The sequence below is a fragment of the Aricia agestis genome, chromosome 5 (assembly GCF_905147365.1).
Source record: "Aricia agestis chromosome 5, ilAriAges1.1, whole genome shotgun sequence".
Lineage (NCBI taxonomy): Eukaryota > Metazoa > Arthropoda > Insecta > Lepidoptera > Lycaenidae > Aricia > Aricia agestis.
In genome coordinates this window covers 18,161,153-18,187,259 of record NC_056410.1, presented here as the reverse complement: position 1 = coordinate 18,187,259, position 26,107 = coordinate 18,161,153, and the positions used below count along the sequence as shown (strand labels likewise).

The 26,107-nt window shown below is 35.3% G+C and overlaps 4 protein-coding genes across 4 annotated transcripts in view; 2 read left to right on the top strand and 2 right to left on the bottom strand.

Annotated features, from left to right (window-relative positions):
* LOC121727274 (dnaJ homolog subfamily C member 9) overlaps positions 1-15,316 on the top strand; it is a 17,561-nt gene extending 2,245 nt beyond the window's left edge. Inside the window, exons 2-6 of the mRNA XM_042115003.1 lie at positions 13,126-13,222; positions 13,310-13,582; positions 13,925-14,052; positions 14,929-15,070; positions 15,153-15,316. Of these exons, the coding sequence (XP_041970937.1) occupies positions 13,132-13,222; positions 13,310-13,582; positions 13,925-14,052; positions 14,929-15,070; positions 15,153-15,316 (798 nt within the window). The 5' untranslated portion in view covers positions 13,126-13,131. The remainder of the gene's footprint in view (positions 1-13,125; positions 13,223-13,309; positions 13,583-13,924; positions 14,053-14,928; positions 15,071-15,152) is intronic.
* On the bottom strand, positions 6,276-7,677 carry LOC121727273. The gene has a single exon (XM_042115002.1). It carries the CDS (start codon positions 7,564-7,566, stop codon positions 6,733-6,735), a length of 834 nt encoding a protein of 277 aa, XP_041970936.1. The 5' UTR covers positions 7,567-7,677; the 3' UTR covers positions 6,276-6,732.
* LOC121727275 (26S proteasome non-ATPase regulatory subunit 5-like) lies at positions 15,151-26,107 on the bottom strand. The gene is made up of 10 exons (XM_042115004.1): positions 25,528-26,107; positions 25,244-25,365; positions 22,693-22,862; positions 22,435-22,572; positions 19,635-19,779; positions 18,860-19,081; positions 18,273-18,525; positions 17,003-17,191; positions 16,326-16,649; positions 15,151-15,519 (listed from the first exon to the last, which is right to left on the bottom strand). Exons 1-10 carry the CDS (start codon positions 25,997-25,999, stop codon positions 15,323-15,325), a joined length of 2,232 nt encoding a protein of 743 aa, XP_041970938.1. The 5' UTR covers positions 26,000-26,107; the 3' UTR covers positions 15,151-15,322.
* LOC121727272 (ATP-dependent (S)-NAD(P)H-hydrate dehydratase) lies at positions 23,593-24,814 on the top strand. Its single transcript, XM_042115001.1, has 2 exons — positions 23,593-23,923; positions 24,034-24,814. Exons 1-2 carry the CDS (start codon positions 23,762-23,764, stop codon positions 24,775-24,777), a joined length of 906 nt encoding a protein of 301 aa, XP_041970935.1. The 5' UTR covers positions 23,593-23,761; the 3' UTR covers positions 24,778-24,814.

Below are 26,107 nucleotides of genomic sequence, written 5' to 3'. Positions count from 1 at the left end.
AAATGCTTACAAGAAATTTATTGCGCTTTTAACATTTTATGACGCGTCTTTCCGGAGTGATGCACTCATCCTGCTCCGCAATTGACTCGCCGCAAATCCGCTCTGAAAGCCTGAAAATTGCTCGATTCAGTCCCCTCTCGCGGTCATCCATTTTATTCGCTGCTGTGACTTTATTTAACCACTAGTACATTTAAAACATAAGCTACAGTTATTTATCAGCTTCCTGAAATTCAAAAAAATAATAATAGTAAGGGAGCTCAGGGTGCTAACTGCTATTCGTGTAGTCACTCGATCGTCATGGAGACATTAGGTAAAACTGATAAAAAATAATAAGAACGTTTTTTTTTTATTTTAGCAGTAGGTTCAGAAACTGCAGCCATTTTAAAGATATGAAAAAGAAAATATATTCATAAAATTGCTTATTTTGGTAAATTATTACAAGAATTTAGACAAAAAGGACTTAATCATTTAGTTTAATGCAACATAAAATATCTGCGAAGCTTAGTTAGGAAAATATGAAGCTTTATTTTTATATGTATTTTAAAATGTCATTATAGGCTTACCTAACCTTTGAATCGTCAGTGCTTTATATGAAAGCCTCTTTTGGGGTATACTAAACATCCCCTATCCTAATCTGATAGATCCGATGACGTTTCAATATTCGAAAATAACTTTTTTAACCCACTACGTGAGAAATCTGATTTCTATACCATGATAACTAGACACATCTCGAAAGTCTATACAAGCTTAATCTGACACGCTCGAGCTAGTCCCGAAATCCCCTCTTCCTCTCCCTAACTATAAAGTTTCACCGAAACATCAATAAAATTTTAAGCGGCATTTAAACTCTACTTTTTCAGTTATCTCCAAATTATTATTCAAATTTTTTACCAATGAATAGCCTCCCCCACTGTCAAATAGACTGCATAATAATTGACACTAGAAGTGGATTTTTCCTTTGACCCGGAACCCCAAAATGCTCATTATCGTAAGGTTTTTTCAGGAGTTTATGAAAAATCCACAGATTCGACGCTAATGATCACGTTTAAATAGGAAAATTTGTTTTGCTAATAGAAAAAAAATGTTTCAGTTTCATTTTGTTCAGTTTCATTGTGTTCAGCGCATCGTCGCTGAATCAATAAATAAATATGTAAACAGTGTGGAATGTGGACATTTTAACTTTTATGTGTACTTATAGCTAGTTGTGATTTTTATACATTTGTTTTTTTTTTATTAAAGTCCAATTTAAAGTAACTGACCAATCTACGCTGCGCTACGTCAAGTACCTACCTACTTTTGTTTACTTTCTGATGAAAATTATTCGTTCAAACTTTATAATTTTTTTGTAGTTATTAAATACAAACCACTACTATATTTCATTACTAGACTAGTCATAAATTTGCAGATTCGATTCTAGTCACAATTTTTGGCTCGGCCTAAAAAGGATAGTTTTGGTGCTAATATAAACTGGGTAACAACATATGTATGTTACCCAGGTTGGTACTAAAACATGATATGCCTGGTATATCCCAGCCAAAATTTAGTATCACAAGATAGTTTGATACTGTATGGACTCTACCGTAGGATAGCTGTTTTTCCTGATTTTGAAAATTGGCCAACTCCCATGAATAAACCTGCTCCCTTAAATAAATTCTTAGAACAAAAAAATGGTTACCAAAATAAGCAAGTAATTTAAGATAACTTTTGAGTTTAGTGACTTGGTTTTCCTGATTTGTGGTGGGAAATTATTCTACCACATAATAATATTATGAGTAAATCGAGGGATAGACAAATACCTAGACTAAAAGTTACAAACTTTATCCTATTTATGAAATGTAGCTAAGTATTTTACAGAATTTATACTAACTTATAGGTAATCCTTTAGCTGAAAATTTCAATAGTGAATAAGTAGTCGCAGACAATAAAAAACTACTAAGTTATTTTTATATGTACGCCATTAAATAAAGATTCTTACAGGAAACCACAATACCGCCTCCTATCCCACCTATCAAAGAGATTACCAGAAATTCTTTCCATTGGTCAAAATGCTCCTAAAATTTCTGCGATTCTTGACATAGCTATAACTTACGTCAGCTGGTACCGACTTCAAAATTATAAAGATTGAGTAAAGATATAGTTGAGGCTTAGGCGAATCCTATAAAGGGCACTTAAATAGGAGTAAGAATTATTATTTCATACTTTTTAGAGGCAGTTTACTATGGAAGTTGGTTTAAATTTTTTGTTTAAAAATAATTATTTTTCTCTTTTTAGCTATCTCCATTAAGCATATATATTATTACGTAGTCACGTCTTGTGGATTGTATTTTATATATTACTAGCTGTCCCGGCAAATGTTGTTTTGCCATAAAAAGATTTTCCCTGTTTTCCTGCTTTTCTCTTGAAGTTTTTTCTGATATTTTTTTCTATAGACCTCACGCAGCCCAAGACGTTTCCAACGAATGCAAAACCGTGGAAATCCGTTCGGGGAACTTGGGGGGAAGCGAAGTAATTGAATGACACTCAAAATTGAATGTTTAGTTAATGTTAGAATAAATTCACTTTCAATTAATAACTTAGTTTGTTCCTAAAAAAGGAGAATTAAAAGTCGACACTAAATAAGGGCCGGGGGCAAGGTCAACACTAACGACATGTTTTACAGGAGGTGGGCTGTGCCCCCCCAAGTTCAGCCTGGGGCGAAGCGAAATAATTGAATGACACTCAAAATTGAATGTTTAGTTAATGTTAGAATAAATTCACTTTTAATTAATAACTTAGTTTGTTCCTAAAAAAGGAGAATTAAAAGTCGACACTCAAAAAGGTCGGGGGCAAAGCTCAACACTAACGATGCGACAACATTTACAGGAGGTGGGCGGGTTAGGGGGGGGCTGCGCCCTCCGCATATTAATTAAATGATACTCGAAATCTGTATGTTTAGTTGAGGTTACGATAATTTCGTTATGATATTCACTTTTAATTAATAACTTAGTATAGTACTGTTGATGATGATGATGATGACGATGATGATGATGAAAGTAATTTGCAATGTAGTATATTCTTCCCGTTTTGAAAACAACGCTGAACCCCCCGAAGTTGTATCTATAAGCATTCAAGAGTTCTGTACAGCACCTTCGTAACCAGGGTATACACTGGTGCAAAATGTTACTTTTTGGAAGCGTATGCTCATAATCCTTCAGAAAAAGTTAAAATCACTAGATGTTTCTATATAAATTTCAAGGAGTCCCCTCGATTCCTCATGGATTGCATCATCAGATCACCACTTTGGTGACCATGGTACCAAATGACGGCTGTATCCTATACAACAACAAAAGAATTTTGAAAATCGGTCCAAAATCGGCGGAGATATCTGCGAACAATCATAAAAAAAAATAAAAGAACATAATATATACGGTCGAATTGAGTAACCTTCTCCTTTTTGGATGGTCGGTTAAAAAGGAGAGTGATCCAGGCTTCAAAAACCGTCGACTTTCAAACCTTTAATGATGCGGATGATCAGCGGAGTCACTAGGTTATCCAACTAGCAGGCCTTTTCCCATTAACTTTAACTTTTTAAAAAGGCCCATATAGGCCATGGCCTAGGGGGGCGGCAGCGTCCAAAGAGTACAGATTACGTACTTACGGCGACGGAAATAAAGAAGCCTACTCTCATAAAAAATATAAATTTGGCACTGAGCTCTTGACTTTTCAACCATTGGTATTATTTAGTTTAGGGTTACCATGAGATTAAATCTATCTAGCAGTAACTTACTCCGCAATTACAGCTTGGACTCTTAGTTACTATTGCAAGATCCAACTAGTTTAAGCTCACTGGATTAACGGTGGGGACGTGACTAATACTTCTACCTGGAGATAAATATTTAACACCCGATCGGAAGTGATTAGCAGACAATGCGTGTGAACACAGAACACCTAGACCGATAACTTCATTGATTGTTGAACCTAATGGCCATTGTACAAAACAAAAGGTGTTTAAAAGCCAACGAATGACTAATGCGTGAAAATGGTCTGGCTTGATATTAATTTTAGGGTAAATAAAACAATAGGTAACACAAATCAAATAGCAATTGAAGAGCAGTTAGTATAACTTACACGTAGAATAGAATTTGCGTCGCCTATTATTTCTACGTAGCTCTAACTTCAAGAGGTCTGCAATATTTATTTTTTTAGCCTCATTTTACATATTAACGTAAGCAACACGTCTGTAAAAAGATTTTTGGAAACTTATTTGAAAATTGTTTCGAATGTTATTTAATCAATTTGGAAAGGGTTAACTTGTTTTAAATGTTGATTATACCATAATAATACTTTGTTATAAATTATAATCCATACTTTAATATTATAAATGCGAAAGTGTGTCTGTCTGCCTGTCTGTTACCTCTTCACGCCCAAACCACAGAACCGATTTTGCTGTTTGGTATGGAGATACTTTGAGTCCCGGGAAAGGACACAGGATATTTTTCATCCCAGAAAACGTACGGTTCCCGCGATGACCGAATTTTAGCGCAACGAAATTGCGGGCGTCATCTAGTACTTATTTAAAGTCTAAACGAATGCCTCTACGCCAGACTATTACAATAGGACGTATCAAATATAGAAAAATAAGCCTTGAATCTAATAAGTAAACACGAGCATGGACTATGGAGCTATTTGGCCTATTTATTATAATCCCATCATAAATCCGATGACACAACGAGATAAGGAAACAATGAAATGCAAATAGAACCTAATAACATCCGTCCCATTGTCAGAAGGGCGCCAGGTTTGCTGGGGGTACTAAACTTGTGGAATTCTTGGCCTCCTCACATTATTTACTTACCTTCGACAAAGTATGCAAACCACAATCATTGTCACATTGGCTGAAAGTTACCACCAGGCTATTTGAAACAGCCATATTGGCTAAAAAGTTTTAGGTTGACTATTAATAGTCATTATAGCTGAAAACCTACCTTGGGCTATAACCATTGAAGATTGTTGATGATCATAATCATATTGGCTTAAAAGCTACTTCAGGTATTAGCAGCCCTTGATTTATAAATAGGAAGTATAGACCGCTGCGTAGGGCAGAGCCCTTTTTTTACGGTGGGGAATGCGTTACGCATCCCCAGCGGCGCGGCGGAATGGTCGCCGAGCTATGAGAGCCCTGGGGGGCGGGCGGCAGCGTCCTAGGGCAGATTTCGAACATGGGTCAGCGAAAATAAAGTGGCCTATAACACCACAGAATATATATTAGTAGTACTAACCTACACTCATAAAAAATGTAAACCCGGCATTGGAAATTAGAGGTAACTTTTCAGGCAACTAGAGATAGAAAAGAAGGTATACCTAAAGGCTGGCAAAAAAGCTTACCTCCTCTTAATAGCACGTAACTTTTTTTAATCTTTTAATGCTCAACGCTGAAAAAAATTATAGAAAACATAATAATACATAGAAAATACGTCATCTTCTTTGTATTCTAACAGTGTAGCTCTGCTGAAAATCTTGAAAGTTTTTCAGTAACATTTTCAGGATCAATAACGACGTAGATTCCTAAATATTTCAGTCGAGGAATAAAAGCTTCCGTGGCATCTATTAGTAGCATCAAATACGTAAGCCGATCACCAATATTATGTCAAGCTTAACAAAGCAAACCGTGAGAGTGTCGCGGCGGCACCTCGAGCAAACATTATTTGGTGAGGTGTCAGCTAATGGAAGTGCTCGGCCAATATACCCACTGTAGTGTTTTAAACTATTTACTTTACCATAAAGCTCTTTACATACTTGTTCACAACCGAAAAACGCCCGACACTTTGGTTCCGATTGCCTTTTTTGTCTAGAGTTTGTATATTACGATGTGAGTTTACCTACTATGTATACTTACGCTACTGAAAAATTGCCAAAAATGTTACTCTAGAAATATTTTAAGCTTTTTAATCTCTACTGCCACTATATCTATCATACACAGAAACTATTATTTCTAAAAGTATCAAACAGAAAGCATTCTTTCCTTGAGGTATAACGTTAAAACAGAATCAATTTTGAGAGGCCCAAAATTCACCGGTAGTATAAAAATAAAATATGCAAAACCTGCATCGGAATTTGAACAATTTTGCGGAGCGTTTGAAGGGTCGCGGTTTACGGCTGAGAATTTTATGCCAAGCTCTCAAAATTAGATGAATCGGGAAGGCAAAATGTGTACTTAACGTGCTACAAACTAAAAAAAAACTGGGCATTAATTGACTAAAGTCTTGTTGATGCAAAATAAAATATAATATCAATAAGAAAATCCAAAACTTTATTCAAGAGTTAAAGTCAATTATAGATTTTGAGAAGCTCACAAATTACCCGTATCGTACATAAGGTGTAAAGAAGTAAAACCAGTTCTGCTCATGCGTTGTTCCCTAATTGACAAATTGGAATCCCATTAAAATAAAATTCAAGTTCCTAACTGAAGGCGCTGGCGCAGAGGTTTATGTTGACGGAGCCGATCTCGGCCGACGATTGCCGAGCGCGCACGAGCGCCGGTCCCGCGGCAGAATAAAAAGTCGGCAGCATTCGAAGCGCGTGCCTCTACGTGTGTGGTCCACTGCGGAGGTCTCGTTCGCCTTTGATTTATTGAAATCTGATTTTCGCACTTTGCTTTCGGATTTTGCTTCTTTTTTAATAACGTAATATCGTTTCATTTCATTAATTTGGTAGCACGTTAATTTAATTTTTAATGTTTGGTGAATTTTTTATTTACTCGTTATTTTTATAATGTTTCTCCTGGGTATCTTTGGACGAATTTATGTCGCTAGCAGTGTTTAGTAGAATATCAGGATACAGGGGTGAAAGATCGTACTTGCTCAAATCGATTTCGTGTTTCTCAGTCTTCCAAGACTCGGCGATCATTTTTAATGGTTCGAGACATTGTAAGTTTTGTTTTATACGCAATAATTCAATGTTACATTGATTTTCTACCTCCAGGAGCTTTAACTTAAATGCTTTAGCGAGCATTTGTTTGCGAATGGCATTCTTTTTAACATTTTGAGCGACATTTAATGTCCTTTGGTAAGATTGTAATTGACTTTCATATTCTTTTAACTCTTTGTCAGCACAAAGTTTGCTCTCTACAGTAGTTGTAAAAAAGTTTGTTGGATACGATAGATCATCTAAAATGTCTCCAGCTGTTCCTTCTTCATACGTTTCACTTTCGAATTCAATCGTCTTATTGTGACACTCTTGTAGATTTTTTCTTTCATTATCTACTTTTAGAGAATCTAGAATACTTCCATATTCAGTGATCCTACACGTTACATCAGCTAGTTCATCAGCATCTAGATTGGTATTAGCATTTCTTGACTTAGCAACCTCATTATTTTTATTGATTTCATAAAAATCGTTGGGCTGACTCGCACACACTTCACATTGTTTTTTACTAAAAAAAATTGTATTATTTTTATCACCAAATTCTTTCACCATAATATTTTGCTCCTTTATATTTTTGGTAACGACTTTCCCTTCGTCATTTTTGAAACCAATTTCTTCAACTAATACTATTTTATCTCCAGATCCACATGATATTTTGTTCATTTTAGCTTTGTCACAATTTAGGTAGAGCCTTTTATTATAAAAGGATGTGAATACAAAATCCTTAGGTATATAGGAAACCTAATTTGCAATATAAACAAAACTTACAAAAAGTGAAAATGTTCAAAATGAAGTCAAAATTTTGACAACTTTTTCCTCTAAAAAACATAGGGCGTTTTTCGACTAGCCGGCACCGGCACCAGCACTGGGTTCCGTCGTTGCGCGTGCGGCGTGCCAAATTCTGTATGTGTTTTTAGTCAAATTTTCAGGGGTAAACAATTTATAAACCTTTTTATTTAATGATGGTTGGACTTATCCATAAATAAAAAATGTAGTATGGTGGCAAATTTAATGATGTATGAACTAAGACTTTTTAATTGATTGATATTATAATAACATTACTGTACTCACTTTTTAAATATTTTACTAAAAAACAGTAAAAAATGCAAAACATTGTTAAATCCGCTGTGAAATATCAACTTTTTTAAGATCGCTAGCTTGACGTCAAAGTAATATAATTTCTTATATTCTGTTAAACGGTGTCGCTTTGTAGAGGTGGTGGTAGGCCCCCAGTTGTAACGTACCGCCTAAAGGTAAGCGTCCACGGTCCACGTCGGTATCGTACGCAACGGACGTCTCGCATCAAACGGATATTTTTTTCACAGTACGTCCGCTGAATCGGCAGCGTACGGATTACCGACTAGCCAAGTAAATAAATGCTCAAAAGGGGGTGTGGATGGAAAAGTCGAAAGCAGAAATTTTGACTTAGGAACTTTGTTTGGACTAATTTGAAGATAAGCATACTGGCTAGTCGGTAATCCGTACGCTGCCGATACAGTGGACGTACTGTAAAAAAAAATATCAGTTTGATTCGAGATGTTCGTTGCGTACAGCGTACGATACCGACCTGTCGAAGCTTACCTTTACGCGGTACGTCACAACTGCAATCGTGATAAACTGTCGACGGCTGCCGTCGACTGCCACTGACTGCCGCCGACACGTGCCGTCGTCTGCCGTCGATGCGTGCCGCCGACACGTGCCGTTCGTCTGTAAGCGCTCTAAGTTAGAAAATTGAACTTTAACATGCTGATATAAGAAAAAAAGAGGGAGTATTTTGAACTCACGTTGTTAGCGATTGATGAACTAAATATCGTCGTATCCTACGAATAAGGGCGCCCTGGTCACTATGGCTTTTTATTTTTATTGCAAAATCGAAATCGGCAGCTCATTATCTATAACCTTCAGTGTAAAAAATAGTAAAAAGTTAATTTGAATAACCAGTAAATGAAGTTTTAAAAAATGCCACATTTGTTAGCTCTTAAATTCCCCGGCGAAAAAAGCAACAAAGGCTTCAGTGACCGTTTTCTTGGAGTGCGTGAAAGGACGCGCGGGGCGGGGACGAGGCGCTAGCGCCACCACGCCCTTACTCCGCGAACTCGCGTATGCGTCATTGCACTGTTTTTTGTTTAAATTACTTTGTGTTAACCGTAAAAGGGAATACACAGTAAGTATAAAAAATGTTTTACATTCTTAAAAGTAATTACCTGGAAAAAAGACACTATTGCGTCTGTGGCCTTTTCCCACGGAATCGCCTCTTAGTACTAGTACTAGGGAATCGTTTGCCCTAATGGCTCTTGTTGCCTTTTTCTATGTACGAAATTTATTTCTTTAATTAATCTTTAGTTGAACAGTTATTATTGGAAAAATTATTACATGAATTTGCCTTTTATATACTAACCATTTCGAAAAGTATATAATTGAAAGTTTATAATGTTTTGTTTTAATTTTGTTAAAAAGCCGCAGTGAACTTTGTGGCTTTTTCCGCCGTATAAAAAAATAGTTAAAGGTAATGTGCTACAAGAATATTTAAATATAAAAAAAAGAGCTTTTGGTGTATCGAGAGTGAGTGTAACGAAACTTTTTTTTTGTTACTATTAATTTTTTTCGTTTATTGGATGAACTGTGAGTAACTGAACGTACCCAAAATTTTGAGTACATCTCATGAGCTGTGCTGATGATGTATCATCGGGCATCACACTCTTGTAAAAGGACACGAGGGATATCGTATATCGTCTCATAAAAGAATTTGATTTAGAATACAAAATATTAGCGTTATCATGCTAAGCTGATGTTGAAGTAGAATAGGCACCGCTCCGTCATATTGTAACTACTTATATGCTAAACCAAGAGCCAGAAACAGCCAGAGTTTTCTTTTACCTATAATCATTATGCTATACTCGTACTTTACCATTTATACTTAAAGTATAAATGGGAAAGTATGTTTGTTTGTCCTTCCTTCATACCCTAGCGAAGAAGCTAATCGACATGATTTTTAGCACATACTAAGTCGAAAGAATGAAGAGTAACAAAGGCTACTTTTGGTTTTGGAAAAACACAATGTTCCTAAAATACTCGTGTTTTACGCGATTTTTGAATTTCACGCGATCGAAGCCGGGGGCAAAAGCTAGTAACTCATATAGAGGTAAGAACGGCAACCAACTATTATAAAGCTTCGGTCGCGGATACTTTAGGAGGTATCCAGTTTTGAAAGTCTACCGCACCTTCGATAAAATTTAAGGTAATTTTTTTCCTCTCTCCCACTCTCTCTCTCGAATCTCGTCTCCCACTGACGGACCCTTATGACAGTTGCTCCCTATTGCCAGTTACTTCCCACTGCCATACCACCTTAAAGTGTAATACTTTTGGCATTTTAGGGAATAATTAAGGGTGTCTGATATGAGATTCCTACATTTCCGAAAGAAGTAAGAAAAAAAGCGCTTTACATTGTATCGAAGGCTAGGTAGACCTTCAAAACTGGATACCTCCTAAACGCGATCGAAATTCTATAGTTGCTGTTTGTTCATACAGTAAAACTTTCAGCTTTTATAAAATGACAAAAATCTGTCTATCGCTGGCTCTTGGATAATCTAATTGTCATAAAAGTTAACCAATATTATAATAGTCAGAGTAACTATTCGTTAGTTATAATGTTATTTGGTAATTTAAAATAACTGGCATAAAATTGTAAAGTCTTATCACGTTATAATATGTTTTACTAGATGTCCCGCGCGGCTTCGCCCGCGTAAATTAGGAATTTTAAAGAAAACGTACATTTTCCCATAAAAAATATTTCGCCCGTTTTTTCCACATTTTCCTGAGTTTCTTCGGTCGTATTAGTCTTAGCGTGATAATATAATATAACCTATAGTCTTACTCGATAAATAATCTATCATATATCATAACACTGAGATAAGTTTTTAAATCGGACCTGTAGTTCCTGAGATTGACGCGTTCAAGCAAACATACTCTTCAGGTTTATAATATTAGGTGGGTATAGATTTTTTTAAATTATCGCTTGACAAACTCGAGTCTCGATCTAAAAGACTATGAAATGGTATAATATGGTAGTGATGATGATGATGAATGTAATTTGCATAGTAGCATATGCTTTCTGTTCTTAAAACAATGCCGAAACTCCCAAACTTATATATCTATAAAGAATCGGGAGTTCTCTCAGCACCTTCCGAACCACGGTATACCAGGTATATCTCGGTGCAAAATCTTACTTGTTGGTAGCATATGCTTAGAATACTTCTCACGAAACCGAAGTCACCACATGTTTCCCTATAAGTTTTGAGGAGTTCCCTCGATTACTTATGGATCCTTCATCAGATCACCACTTTTGTGAATATAATACCAAATTGGGATGATACCCTATATATCAAAAGAAAAATTTTGAAAATCGGTTAACAAACGGCGGAGTAATCGTTGAATATAAGAAAACGAACATAACGCCTCTCCCATTTTGAAAGTCGGTTAAAATTATGCCTTATGGCCTATGTGTTATTCTGATGTTTATGCTATATTATTGTAAAGTTTCATTAAAATCCGTTCAGTAGTTTTTGCGTGAAAGAGTAACAAACATCCATACATCCACACATCTATACATCCAAACAAACTTTCGCCTTTATAATATTAGTAGGATTTTGACAAGTTGAAGGATGTGATTGCTTGAAAGCAATCACAATAACTATTGGTTCTCAACCCTGAAGGGTTGAGAATTAATATTATAAAACGTTCCATATTATTAATTTAATGTACATTTTCTTCTTTATGCCTATTTATATTGGTTTTTTTTTTGGTTTACGTACCCAAAGGGTAAAGACGGGACCCTATTAATAACTTCGATGTCTGTCTGTCCGTCCGTCTGTCTCCAGGCTCTATCTCAAGATTTTTTCACAGATTGAGTATATCTTCTGCCACTATAACAATAAATACTGAAAAAAAAAATTAAATATTTAAGTGGGCTCCCATATAACAAACGTGATTTTTTTTCTATTTTTTGCTCCATGTCAATAATAGCAACAGGTTAGCTTTTGAAATATTCCGTTGTACTTAGGTATACTTTAATAATAATTGACGACAAAATTAAAATAAATTAAAAATTACGGGGGGCCCTCATACAAAAAACACACATTTTTGGGTATTTTTACTGTATGGTATGGAATGGTACGGAACCCTTCATGCGCGAGTACAACTCGTACTTGACCGATTTTTCAATGTGGTTTTAAAAAGGAAATTCTTTGATAATGATCACTAAAAAGACATAAATGCTCTTAAGACCCCGTTGAATCCGCACAAAAAAGGCATAACGTTACTTAGTGTCTGATGAGACTTATTTTACTCCGCCGAAAAAAGAAATAAGGGACAAATCTACCCGAAATATCAAATTAAACGTCTCATTCAAAATTTCATAGCAACCGCTACGTAGTTGTGCGATAATTTCATAATTAATTTCCAAAAGTTGTCTAACAATATTTTGAAATAAACACAAAAAACCTTCTCCTGTAAAGTAGGGTTTTTGCAACAGCGCCCTTATCGTAGGATACGACGATATAATAGATATGTTTAAGTTTCATTGTAAATAGCGCTCGCTGCAAGATTTTTTCCCGCCTTTTACTTGACACTAGCAATGACTACATAGCCACAGCACCATTTCAATAAAAAAAATGTCACTTGTCATTGTCATGACTACCTGAGTTTTTGTCGGGAATGTGAAAGAGTGATGTTGTGTTTTTGTATTATTTTCCTGAAATTGTGTTAATGGGGTTTTTAATGTGTTATATTGGTAGGATATTATCCATTAGATATTCATTATCGTTCACAAGTTTAAGAAAGTGATGCAATATCCAGAAACGAGCTATTTTGTGTTCCGTCCAAAACTCCATCGAAAGTTTCAGTAAAGCGTCTACCACTTTACTGAATCGACCGACTTGACTCCTGACTGTATTGACTTTTTACTTCGACTTTGACTAGACTTTTGACCTGACGATATAAAGAAACGATGCTGAAAATTGTATGCAACAATACTGTTTTCCCGCCATAAATTATAATACTTGACACTGGCCATGGTTACATAGCCGAAGTGCCATAATAAGAAAAAAATATGACTAACTGTCAGTGTTAATGAATGTCAAATTTGCCGCGATAAATTTTCTGTTCGTTTACGTTTTCAAAGTTCATTAAAATTATAGCAAACAAAATACAGAAACATAAATATATATCAAAATGGGCTTATTAGAATTGTGTGAAAAATATTTCGATACGCCAAATTTGTATGAAGTGCTACAAATTTCAGAAAGTGCTAATGACAAAGAAGGTTTGTAATTTTTTAGCAAATCCTTTTTTAAAAGTATCTATCACTTTTCCTTACAGATTGTTTCTCAATTTTGATATTCAATTTCAGTTAAAAAGGCATACCACAAGCTATCTCTTAAAGTTCACCCGGATAGAGTGAATGAGGACGAAAAACTAGAGGCAACTGAAAAGTTCAAGGTACTAGGAAGTGTCCATGCAATTCTTAGTGATAAAGAAAAGAGAGCGCTTTACGATGAAACTAAAACGGTTGATGATGATGATTACAATGTTGTACAAGACAAAGATTGGACTATTTATTGGAGGCTATTATTTAAAAAGATAACAGATGAAGATATCAGAGCATATGAAAAGGAATACATGGGTAAGCAATTGATGAAGATCAAATTATTTTATATAAGATGGTAGATAATGTTCCTCATCCATACTTCCATACTATATAATATTATAAACACAAAAGTGTGTGTGCCATACCAAATTTTGCTGAAATTTGGTATGGCACACACACTTTTATGGAGATACTTTCGAGTTCCAAGAAAGGACATAGGATAATTTTTATCCTGGAAAAATGTACCGTTTCCGGGTGATAAGCATGTTTTGACGCAACAGACAGCAACTTCTAGTTAGAAAATAATTATCTAATTAGAATATAATTTTCCTTGGTCCATTTCTTTTTTAAAATGTTATTGTTTTTCTTTCTATTAAGGATCTGAAGAAGAGAGGAAAGATTTAAAAAAAGCATATTTAGCTGGTAAAGGAGATATGGACATCATCGTTGACAGAGTACAGTTTGCCAGATCTGAACAGGAACCGAGATTAAGAGGCATCCTGACTGTAAGTTTCTTTACAAGTCTTTAAATAAAAAAAACATACATGTTCTAGCCCCTGATTTACTCACTCCCAATTTCTTAGGTTTAGTGAGAGTTCATCTTTTTGATGCCATTGTTGTTGATTTGTATCAAACAATTAATAGTGAAAGTGGATATATAAACTAAAAAACTCAGAAAGCAGCCACACACTTTTTGTGGGGCAACTAAGCTATTGCTTCAAGTTGACTCTATAACAATTAGTTATGTCAAATAGGAATAGGAATTATGTGACTGGAACACCACTATTACATCTTTTTAATCTAAAAGGAATGTCGCAGTCTACGAATAATAAAAACAATGGAAGAGTAACTATCAAAAATTTTGTCCACGAGTCTACAAAATGTGACCCGAATACATGCACACTTTATGCATGTATTTGTTACACAATTTTGTGTTTTTATACAAGTGACAATCATTGTCAAAAGCTTTATTTCCTAAATTTGAATGTTAGTGTTTCGTAGCCATTGTCATAAGTCAATGTGCGAAAACGAACGAAATTCAAAATACTTGAAGTATGGGAGTTACGTTTCCATAGTTTTTATTATTCGTAGGTTGGGGACTGCTATACATAAAACACAATTTTTTGTTGTAAGACTTTATATTTGTATTGATAAATAGTTGTTACAGCAAATCACATTTAAAATGTAATGTTATACATTAAATTCTCATATTATTACCATCATTCAATATATAATAGTTTTATCTACAAAAATGTATGTAGTAAATATAACGCCGAGGATGCAAGTTTTTAACAAACACTGATATAATTTTCACTATTTTGTTTGAATAATTTGATTTAATCAAAACATTTAAGTACAATTTATGGAATATATTATTTTAGGAAATGATAGAACAGGGTGAGATTCCTGCTTACAAAATATTTACACATGAACCAGCCAGGAAAAGACAGAAAAGACATGCCAAAGAGAATAGAGAGGCTAAAGAAGCAGAGGAAATACAAAAATCGATGGGCTTAAATTCAGGTTGGCACAGTTTTGTTATTGCCTTGTTTATAAACAACACAATATTTTTTTTATTTAATAAAATTTGACTTTGTATTTTCAGAATCAAACAGCTTGGAACTGATGATAAAAGAAAGGCAGGAGTCCAGAGCTAAACAAATGGATTCCTTAATTGACAGTCTTGCTGAGAAGTATGGCGGGAAATCAAAGGCAACGAAGCGGAAGGCAACAAAGGAGGCTGGCACCAAAAATAAGAGGAAGAAGTAAAACATTTTAATCGCTTTCTTCGTAGGCTACTTCCATTATGGTATCTTTAAATAATGGTCCCTGGTCAACATACACCTGGCACCTTGCTACAATGTTAGCATCAAACACCGTTGATGTTGCCAGCTTTTTGATGACGTCGAATTTAGCTTCTTTTTCTTCTTTTGAGAATCCTCCAGGACGATCTAAGAGATATTCTATGAAACCTGTAAATAATAATTTTAGCTGAGATTTGTTTTTAATACAAATAGATAATTTTCAAAATGTAGTTTGCATAATATTATTTGTGTAACATGAATGGGCATTTTTCTATTAGCTGGCCTTGGAAGCTTGTTACCCCGGCGACGGCGCCGACGCCTTGCCGGCTAAAGGAAAAACGCCTAATTGTGCTGGACACATGGATTTTTAAAAAGCAATCTTAAAATTGTAAACTAAGAAATTAAACAGCGTATCTGTTTATTGCTAATTGATAAAATTTATCCATTTTCAAAACTTGTAGCTTATGAAATCTAGCCAGTTTTGATATAAGAAACAACAAGACAATTTACAAGGGCCACTTAAGTTTCGAGATCTCGTTTTATCAATATACTTGATAGTTTTTAAGTTATTTTTCAGTAAATATAAAGTTTTTAAAATGTATTTATTTTTTCATTTATTAAGTTAACATTGTTATAAGCATTAGCATTGACCTAAATCTTAACCATGTTTTAAAATCTTAACCAAAATTCATTTAATAAGTTAACATTGTTTTAAACATTACTAACATACCCTAGTATTGGCTTATAATATCATAATGATTGTAACAATGTTAAAGGTGTAAAATCAGTGATAATATACCACAGTCTTCACAACTTCTAAGTTTTTTATGACATATATTATTATGCATACTATTTATTTTGAGGCTTTGCAATTTATCAGTGTTATAAACTGTTTTACATTGGGAGTTAAAATATACTTATTGTGTGTGAAACCTGAAAATAATGAAAAAGAAAACAAAAAAATTATGTATTACCTGCAGCACCAGCAATCATTTCTTGCCCCCAATTATGTTGGCAAATAGCATCAAGTAGAGCAAAGCCTGCAAGTTTGATGTCTGAAAAGGGATTTTTGCATAACTCAAAAAGATATTCTATCGATTCATTCTGTTGTTTCAAACATCTGAACCATTCTCGCGTCATTAACGTGATCCTTTGGTCGACATTTTCTGTTTTTTTATTTGGGTCTCTATCAATAGCGATGAGACTTGATAAGCAATGTGTCGCTCGGACCTTCACTACTGAAGAACTGTTTCTGATATACTTGCACACTCTATCAACAGCCACTTGGAATGAGCTCCCTGTAAAATACAAATTGCAATGCTTATTTATTTTTACAAGGACGTAATAGCTAATAAGTCCACACCACAGCGACGATTGAATAATAACGTGACGCGACACAGCACGCACTTTTTAAAATGGAAGTATTACACGAAAAAAGCGCATTAGGGTCAGTTCACATTGCAATATGATGTTATAAATTTTAAAAAGTATATTCTTGTGTAGTGAACTAAGTTCAGTTTTCTATAGCTCATTTAAAAATGCATCGCATCGGAATGCCGCGCCACGTTACAAAATGGACTGACCCTTAGATGTGCTACTATATCAAACATATTTCAGCAACTTGGAGTTAAAAAAAACTATTGTAACCAACCCAAAGCAGCCAAAGACATCTTCCCTTCATGTGTAGCTCCAATAAATCCAAGTGTATCAAGAGCAATAAGTAGAATCACTTGTTCATTTGATTCTATGGCATTGAACAATAAGTCCGTAAGTATGGGGTACTTCTCAAGTACATCCTTGGGATAGTGGTATGCAATAGACCCAAAGAACCTCATGTAACCTGAAATAAAGTATTTGGATAAAACAGCAGTGTACAACACTGATGGCTTTTATTTTATTTAAACCAGCCTACACATTTCCACTACTCTACTGTGCTTAAGATGATCACAGTTTTGTCAACATTTTTGTATCTTCAAAATTTTAAAATAGCATTAACTTCTTTTTAAGTTTGAGTAAGCATAAAGGTACAAGTTGGAAGCCGACTACATGAGGCGGCAGCAGACGACGTGTCGTCGCGACACTACTGGTTTCTATGTATTTGTATGAAATACCCTCTGCAGCTAGTGACACTTTTCATAGAAATACATAGAATTTTTTTTTTTTTTTAATGAAATAAGGGGGCAAACGAGCAAACGGGTCACCTGATGGAAAGCAACTTCCGTCGCCCATGGACACTCGCAGCATCAGAAGAGCTGCAGGTGCGTTGCCGGCCTTCTAAGGGGTAATAGGGGAGGGTAGGGAAGGGAATAGGGGAGGGTACGGGAGGAAATAGGGGAGGGTAGGGAAAGGAAAAGGGTAGGGGACTGGGCCTCCGGTAAACTTACTTACTCGGCAAAACACAGCGGAAGCGCTGTTTCACGCCGGTTTTCTGTGATTATATTTTTTTTTTTTTGTAATGAAATAAGGGGGCAAACGAGCAAACGGGTCACCTGATGGAAAGCAACTTCCGTCGCCCATGGACACTCGCAGCATCAGCAGAGCTGCAGGTGCGTTGCCGGCCTTCTAAGGGGTAATAGGGGAGGGTAGGGAAGGGAATAGGGGAGGGTACGGGAGGAAATAGGGGAGGGTAGGGAAAGGAAAAGGGTAGGGGACTGGGCCTCCGGTAAACTTACTTACTCGGCAAAACACAGCGGAAGCGCTGTTTCACGCCGGTTTTCTGTGATTATAATAGTAGTGTCGCGACGACACGTTGTCTGCCGCCGCTTCATGTCGCCAGCTGCGAACCAGCACCTTAAGACAACTATAACCATCTGCGACAAACACTTTACATGATATCCGGTGTTCTAAAGCTCTATTGAGACCATGAATTTAATCAAAAAGATCAAAGAAGTAGGAAGTAGATATTTAATAAGAGTATTGACCTGGAACCAGAAGGTTCTTCAATGGGTTGCGTTCCAGATCTTCAATAAGTCCAACAATTTTCTGTATTGCCCCACATTCAACTAGATAGTTTATGCCATATGGCTTGATTGCCAATTGGGCTAGCAGCTCCAATATGTTTATCTGGTACAGGAAGTCTTCAGTGTTCAACTCTGATATCATGTAGCTTATGTACTCATGTTCAACACATAACTGGAACAGCTCTGCAGACTTGGCTGATATGTTGATTATTACCTTAAAATGGAATATCATCTATATATATAAAAACGGATTTTCAATTGTGTTAGTCACGCTAAAACTCGAAAACGGCTGAACGGATAGGGCTAATTTTAGTCTTAAAATATTCGTAAAAGTCCAGGGAAGGTTTTAAAGTGACACAAAGTTCACCGGGACAGCTACTTGTTTCTATAATTTGATAAATAATAATCAGCGAGTTTATTGATAGTGCACATATAAAAGTAAATAAAGTATTGTTTTAAGTTAAATTATTATCACTCAAATAAGTGATGTGGCCTTTGAGTATTACTATAGTGCGTAAGTGGTAAAGTTTATCAAAAATAATAAGAACCTCAATAAGGTTACATCTCAAACTAGCAGGGTAATCTAACCCAATTTTCATCTCTTCCAAAACTTTCGGGTAGGCTTCTGGCTCTAAAATGGATGTCACCATTATAGCTTTGTTTGCCAAACCTACATCCTTGTGGCAAACCAACTGCGCCACAGCCACAAACACGTCAATGAATTGTGGCAGACGCAGAGGGTAAGCCACCTTGGTTAAGGCTTTGTGGACCTGCAAATAAAGAAAAACTTTTAATCAGGTTCTATCTATTGTCAATGAAGGGTCGCATTATAGTTTAATGATTAAATTTAAACTAATTTTGAATAATACTATGAGGCTGGCATACACGCCAAGTGCATTTTTAAGCCTCGTCAAAAAATTTGAATAAAAAAAAAAAAAAACTTGTTAAGATTCTTATATAATAAAATAATATAAAGGTATCTCAGTTTCCTTTTACAGTTGATCCGACAAACGTTTTGCACGGCCGTGTCGGATTATAGTGTTCTCCATACATTTTTCCACATTACAATATGTACCAAAGGCTTTATCTGAACTACAAATCATTTTCCTAGCTAGGTACTTATCAGCAAGCTGTAAGCGTAACCGTTGCATGCATTGTCACAAAAAAAATACGTCACTTCATAAAGATTGGGCAAAATAATGTTTATGTACTTACCTAAATTCTAAAGCCAGTAATAGCCATGTCGGATTACAAGGGGCACCAGATTAGACTTTTTTTTAAACAATGATGTTTTAAAGAAAGAAATGTAGACCCACTATTTACCTCCATAACAGCGAGTTCCTGTACACATACTGCTTCATGACGCAACAGGTACATAAAATAAGTTGGATAGCTTTGAATAATGTCTCCTCCATCAAACTTTTCAAAGCATTTCTTCAATACTTCAGTTGTAAGATCGATAACGGCCCTACAACAGTTAATGCCAACATATTTTCATGAATTAAAAGGTGTTTTCTTGAAAAAATGCGCATAATTTTCATAAATATACATACTTGTCAGTAGTATCAAGGCAATATACCAGGGTCGCTAATCCCAATTTCCTAATGATTTTGACCACATCGTTGCCCGGTGTTGCTTCAAAGAATGATTTCAGATCATTTAGTATGGGTATTTTCACTTCCGCGTCTTTCAAATTCGTAATTATGCTTTTGTATTGATCAAAATGCTGATCATAGTTTTCGGAGTTCATGTTTAATGAAATTTATAGTAGTTAGAGAGATATAGAAAATTATTAAAAAACGCAGTAAATATACCCCAAATTTGTCTTTAGCTTTGTTACAATATTAAGTACTCAGAATAATTTTATTTTTCTGATTCCGGCGTTTTTGTTTTGTGTTTATCAAATCATTACGAATCACAGAGTAAAATTACGAATGACAGTTGACAGTCGTATATTAGGGTGGCCATGTGTCAAATAACCATAACCATAGATATATATATATATATATATATATATATATATATATATATATATATATATATATATATATATATATATATATATATATATATATATATATATATATATATATATATATATATATATATATATATATATATATATATATATATATATATATATATATATATATATATATATATATATATATATATATATATATATAGGGGCAGGGTGGGCCACTTAGTATTAACTCCGTGGACAGTATACAGAAATAGCCGAAGTTTTAAGAGCGCTACTCACACACCTGCCGTAGGGGCAATCTAGGGTGCATGGCGGTTGTGGTGATATCGGGAGTATCTCTACACACTTGCCTGCCGTGCAGTGTTTCCGTGAAGCTGAGCTGAGCACACGTTTTGAGAATGGCATCCGTATTATCGACCGATCAAAAGATTGGAGTAGCCTTGGTGCTTTCTGTGGTGCTACCTCAAAAAAAAGGAAAAGGAGATACCTACTGGGTGAAGAATTGGCTACTGAAAAGAAGTGAGTTATGGCACATGAATATTATAAAAGAACGGGAAGTAGATGACTTCAATAACTTTTGATGTATTTTGACTCTTTTGAAGAGCTTCTTGCAATGGTGGCACCATTTATAGAAAAAAAAAATACATTGATGCGGAATGCCGAAAGCGCTAGATAACGATTAATAGCTACGCTCCGGTTTTTGGCCAGTGGACAAACCTACGAGGATTTGAAATTTAGTTGTATCATATCACCACAATTATTGATGTCAACAACAATGATTCCTGAGACTTGTTGAAACTGACTGAGAAATTGCCCCCACGCAGCGACGGCAGGGACGACTTAGGGATCAAGGATGGTCTCGCGCCCCTGCCGCCCTGCCGCAGGGCCAATCCTCTAAATTGCCCCTGCATACCTACACACATCACAATTAAGGATGCAATTAAGGGTCATCCCCACTCCTACACCGTGAGTAGGGCGCTTTAATTAAGAACGTAAACTACGTATTGCACTAGTACTAACTACTAAGTCCACGTGATTTGTGGTTTGTTCGGCTATTTCAGTATCCATTCGGCCCACCCTGCCCCGAGGAAGTTCAGATGCCGAAAACGATATAAATTTGTGATCGTGTCTCGTTTTTAACCTTTGAGTAAGGGACCCAATGATTTGAATGAACACAACGTTTCTGTTCTTATTCTGGCATACTGTACATGTCGGATTAAGGTCAGATTATTTACTTATATGAGCATTGAGCGCCCTCTGCTCCGACATTAAGAGCTGGTACACACTGGGCGTTTTGAAGCGCGCGTTAGGCGCGCGCTTGCCTGTACTCGCTCTTTGTCGCGCGGCTGCCGCGCTACTCGCGACTTAGCCTTACGCATTGCTGACGCAAAACATAATTAAAAAAATTAGGAAGAACGTGTATTTTGTATAAATAAACTAAATAAGAGCATAAAGTTAATATACCTAGCGGAATAGAGCAACAATCTCGAGCTGTCAAATAGAACCGAAATTGATTTACGTCTGTGTAAAAAATTGTTTACGTATACACTTACACAAGCATCTTTCTAAGAAATATACGTGGGAGTGGGATTCGTGGGAGAGCCATGCTTCGGCACGAATGGGCCGGCTTGCCCGGAGAAATACCACGTTCTCACAGAAAACCGGCGTGAAACAGCGCTTTGTTTCGCCGAGTGAGTGAGTTTACCGGAGGCCCAATCCCCTACCCTATTCCCTTCCCTACCCTCCCCTATTCCTTTCCCTTCCCTTCCCATCCCTACCCTCCCCTATTACCCTATTCCCTCTTAAAAGGCCGGCAACGCACCTGCAGCTCTTCTGATGCTGCGAGTGTTCATGGGCGACGGAAGTTGCTTTCCATCAGGTGACCCGTTTGCTCGTTTGCCCCTTGATTTCATAAAAAAAAAATTGTCAACGTGCCGATAAGTGCCGACTGGACGTCAAACAGATGAAGTGTTACTGATAGTGACATCTCGCTTGTTCAGGCCTTTGTTTCTCTATTCCGCTAGGTATATTAACTTTATGAATAAAAGTAATAATTGAATGTAGTTTATTAAAATACGTTATACTATGTTACGCAATAATAATGTTATGTTGTAATATATTTTGCGTTATGAGTAGGACTTTTTCGCTCGCCAATCCAGAAATTCATCCAAATCTGCTTCATTATCTGAATCATTATCATCATTATTTCCACTAGCCATTTCTACATCTTGAATTTTTTTCTTGGTTTCTTCTTTTTTGAGTTCTAAATCTAAAACTCTGGAAAAATTACACATGAATAAATTATTCACTGTTGAATTAAAGTATACAAAAGAAAGAAAGCAGAGAAGGTTGTTTATAAAGGCGTTAAGTTTTAACACATTAAAATAAAATGTGTACCTGGACCAATTTCTAATTTGTTCATCAATTTCATCTATTTGTCTTTCAGCTGTAGCTTCTTCTTGTTCGCCCGCAATAATTTCTGCAGAGGTGCTTGTTTCATTTTTGATTTCCTTTTGGAATTTCTCCCATTCTTCTTCTATTGGATCTTTGTATTCGATATTTCTAGCCTAAAAGAAATCATTTTTTGTTTATTGCTAAAACGATAACTAGCTAAAAGCCGAGCTTTGTGAGGGCTCTTCGCGTCGTCAGTCACCTTGGCTGACTGATGATCACATATTCTACATAATATAAATAAAGCACAAATCAATAGACATGACAGTACCACAAAATTTAAAGGTTGTGGTATCCCACTACCTGAAAATTTCTTTCTCGCTTCGCTCGCCCTGATTTTAAACTATATAATTATAACAAATGTACAGGTTTCTTAAAATATAAATTATTGACATCAAAGTTAAAATAAAAGTGGTGAGGGTCTTGGTGGGAGTTGGGTGTTAGTAATAGGAATCGAAACCATTGAGTAAAAACCGATTACTTATATTTTTTATTTATTTATATTTCTTTGTATTTTCACAGAGAACGCTTATTACATTTTAAATATTGTCACCTTGCACATTTTTATCTCGAATGAATAAAGTTCTTATTTTTTATTTCATTTAAAAAATTTCCCGCCAGTCATCACGGACGTAAAAAAAATACCTGTCATGACTTTCTTGCTGTGATACTGCGATTCTGCCTATTACACCATCAATATTATCGTGATAATATTGATGCGTGTAATTAATTACCTGCCAATGGGTTTATTTAACCATATTGCCATATTAAAAAAGGTCCCTTGTCACTTTTATAGCTGTCATTATCAGCTGTTTGACAGCTGAGAATGACAGTGAAACTTGTAAGTCCAAATTGTTTACAATATTTATGATTTATGTAGAATTTTGTAGCCTGTATCTTACGGTGCGGTAGTAAGTTTTAAAAGCAATAACTATTAGTTTTCTACATTACAACAAAATAAAATATTACAACAAGAAAACACAACCCGGAATCGTAACGTACTTTTAGTGGCAAAATGAACATTTTGGAGAGAAAAACTATGTTAGCTTTAATCAATTCGTGTATTCCGCCGCTATCGGGTAGCAGCCACAAAGGTCAAGCCGGCAGAATAGGTATTGTCGGCGGCTCATTAGAATACACCGGTGCACCTTATTTTGCGGCAATAAGCGCACTTAAGGTAAATCAGTACTTATAAAGTTATAACTTAATATTATAAGTTATACTTTATAAAACATTATGATGTAAAGAAACTAAAATTGAACATAAAATCTGGTGTCCTTGTTTTAGGTTGGAGCAGATTTAGTTCATGTTTTCTGTTCAGCATCGTCAGCCCCAATAATAAAGTCATATAGCCCAGAACTGATTGTTCATCCACTGCTTGATCACAAGGATGCCATAAGTGAGATTTCACCTTGGCTAGATAGATTACATGCTATTGTTATCGGCCCTGGTTTGGGAAGAGCTGACAAAACATTCGAAACAGTGTCACAACTTATTGGAATTATAAAGGAGAAGAAAATACCTTTAGTCATTGATGCTGATGGTCTCTTTCTCATCACTCAACAGCCTGCACTGATCAAGGATTTCTCCTCTCCAATAATTTTAACTCCAAACAAAATAGAATTTGAGAGGCTCATCCAAAATACTGGTGGTATATCAGACCTACACAAATCCAGTAAATACACCACAGTTTTGAAAAAGGGAGAGAATGATGAAGTTTTAAGCCCAGATGCTTCTCTACAGTGGCAGTCAAGTGTTGGGGGTTCAGCTCGAAGGTGTGGGGGCCAAGGGGATTTGCTCTCTGGTTCCCTTGCAGTATTTCTATATTGGTGTTTACTGAATGGCAACAAATTACCAATAGACAAAGGCAGTGACAGCAAACTATCTGCATCCTCGTTTGCATGCTATGCTTCATCTGCTCTAGTAAGACTTTGCAATGAAAAAGCATTTAAATTGAAAGGCAGAAGTATGTTGGCAACTGATATGATAGAGCAGATACATGATGCTTTTAACCAGTTGTATGGTGAATAAAATACCTAATATTATTAATTACTTTAAAAACGCTTAATTTTGCCATATCACTTAACTTTAAATAATATGTAATAGACTATTACATATTATTATTATTAAAAGTTAAGTAAAATAGTTATGGTGAATAATTACCTAATAAGTAGTGTTGACTTTACAAGCATTTTATACTTTGAAGTTATAAGGATTAATAAAGATTCATATTATAATATTAATTATTTCAATCTTGCTTGCTACACTAGTAAACAACCCTATTTCTAACATGTCTTTTAAAGAAAAAGTAATGATTTCATATTTTATCTGTAAAATTACCGTACAACTAAATAAAGAAATTTAGTTTAAACAAAGCAATTATAATACGTCTCTGGGACTCGGATAGGACAGTATTAGGTTAAGTTAGGATTAAGAATTAAAAGGAAAGTGTTCTACTAAATTAAAATACCAATAAGCTCAAGTAATTTGTACCTACCTTGGCATCAAGAATTGGATCATCAAAAAATCCCTCAGGAATAGGTGCATTAATATCTTGTACTTTAGATTCCTGATCTTCTTGCGATGTACTAGATTCATTTTGAGTATCACCTAACTTTCCTGAAAGCAGCATTGTTTATTATTTTTAGTTTATTATTAATGATTTATATAAATAACATGAATTTATTAATTTTAAAAGTAAATAATGTATAATTACTTTAATAATGAGTAAATGATCATATACATATTTGAATTTAAAAGTAGCTTTCAATAACTAATTACCTTTGACTTTGCCTTCTTTACTTAGTACTGCATCCAGGTTTACTCTTTTTATTTCCTCTTCGTGATATGAGTAAATAGTTGGTGCATTATTCTTAGGCTTTGCTGCTACCACAGGTATTGGTGTACCTGCATTCTTTAAAATACCTTTTGGCTTTTTCTCTTGGGGTGCATCACTTATAGGAGGCCCAGGCCTTTTGATTTTGCCCTCAGTGAAGTTATTTGTTAACTCCTTTAATTTCTTTGCTTTCTCAATGTTTTCCCTGTGTTGTTTACTGTTTAGATGGACTTGCCAAACATTCTCAGAACGTACTATAGATGAACATAGAATACACGTAAGTTGGCCTAGGTTATTATACTTAGCAAGAGGATTATTTATTTTCTGGGGTTTTTTATCTTTGTTTTTTCGTTCCAGCATCAAACGTCGCATTTCTTCCTGAGTTTTTTTCTTAGCGTTTTGCATATGCATGGACATTTTTTGAAGTATATCAATAATTTTTAATTTTTCGTAATATAGGTACCTATATATTGGTAAAAAGAAGATTAATTAATGTATGTAACAGTAAATAAATTAGTACCTAGC

What these genes read in the sequence shown, in the direction of transcription:
- LOC121727275 (XM_042115004.1), bottom strand. Translation starts at nt 25,999, where the DNA reads ATGTCCATGCATATGCAAAACGCTAAGAAAAAAACTCAGGAAGAAATG. An exon ending in TAAAGAAGGCAAAGTCAAAG is followed by an intron (nt 25,366 to 25,527) that starts GTAATTAGTTAT and finishes TGCTGCTTTCAG; the next exon opens with GAAAGTTAGGTGATACTCAA. An exon ending in TGAGATGTAACCTTATTGAG is followed by an intron (nt 18,526 to 18,859) that starts GTTCTTATTATT and finishes TTCCATTTTAAG; the next exon opens with GTAATAATCAACATATCAGC.
- LOC121727272 (XM_042115001.1), top strand. Translation starts at nt 23,762, where the DNA reads ATGAACATTTTGGAGAGAAAAACTATGTTAGCTTTAATCAATTCGTGT. An exon ending in CGGCAATAAGCGCACTTAAG is followed by an intron (nt 23,924 to 24,033) that starts GTAAATCAGTAC and finishes TCCTTGTTTTAG; the next exon opens with GTTGGAGCAGATTTAGTTCA.
- LOC121727273 (XM_042115002.1), bottom strand. Translation starts at nt 7,566, where the DNA reads ATGAACAAAATATCATGTGGATCTGGAGATAAAATAGTATTAGTTGAA.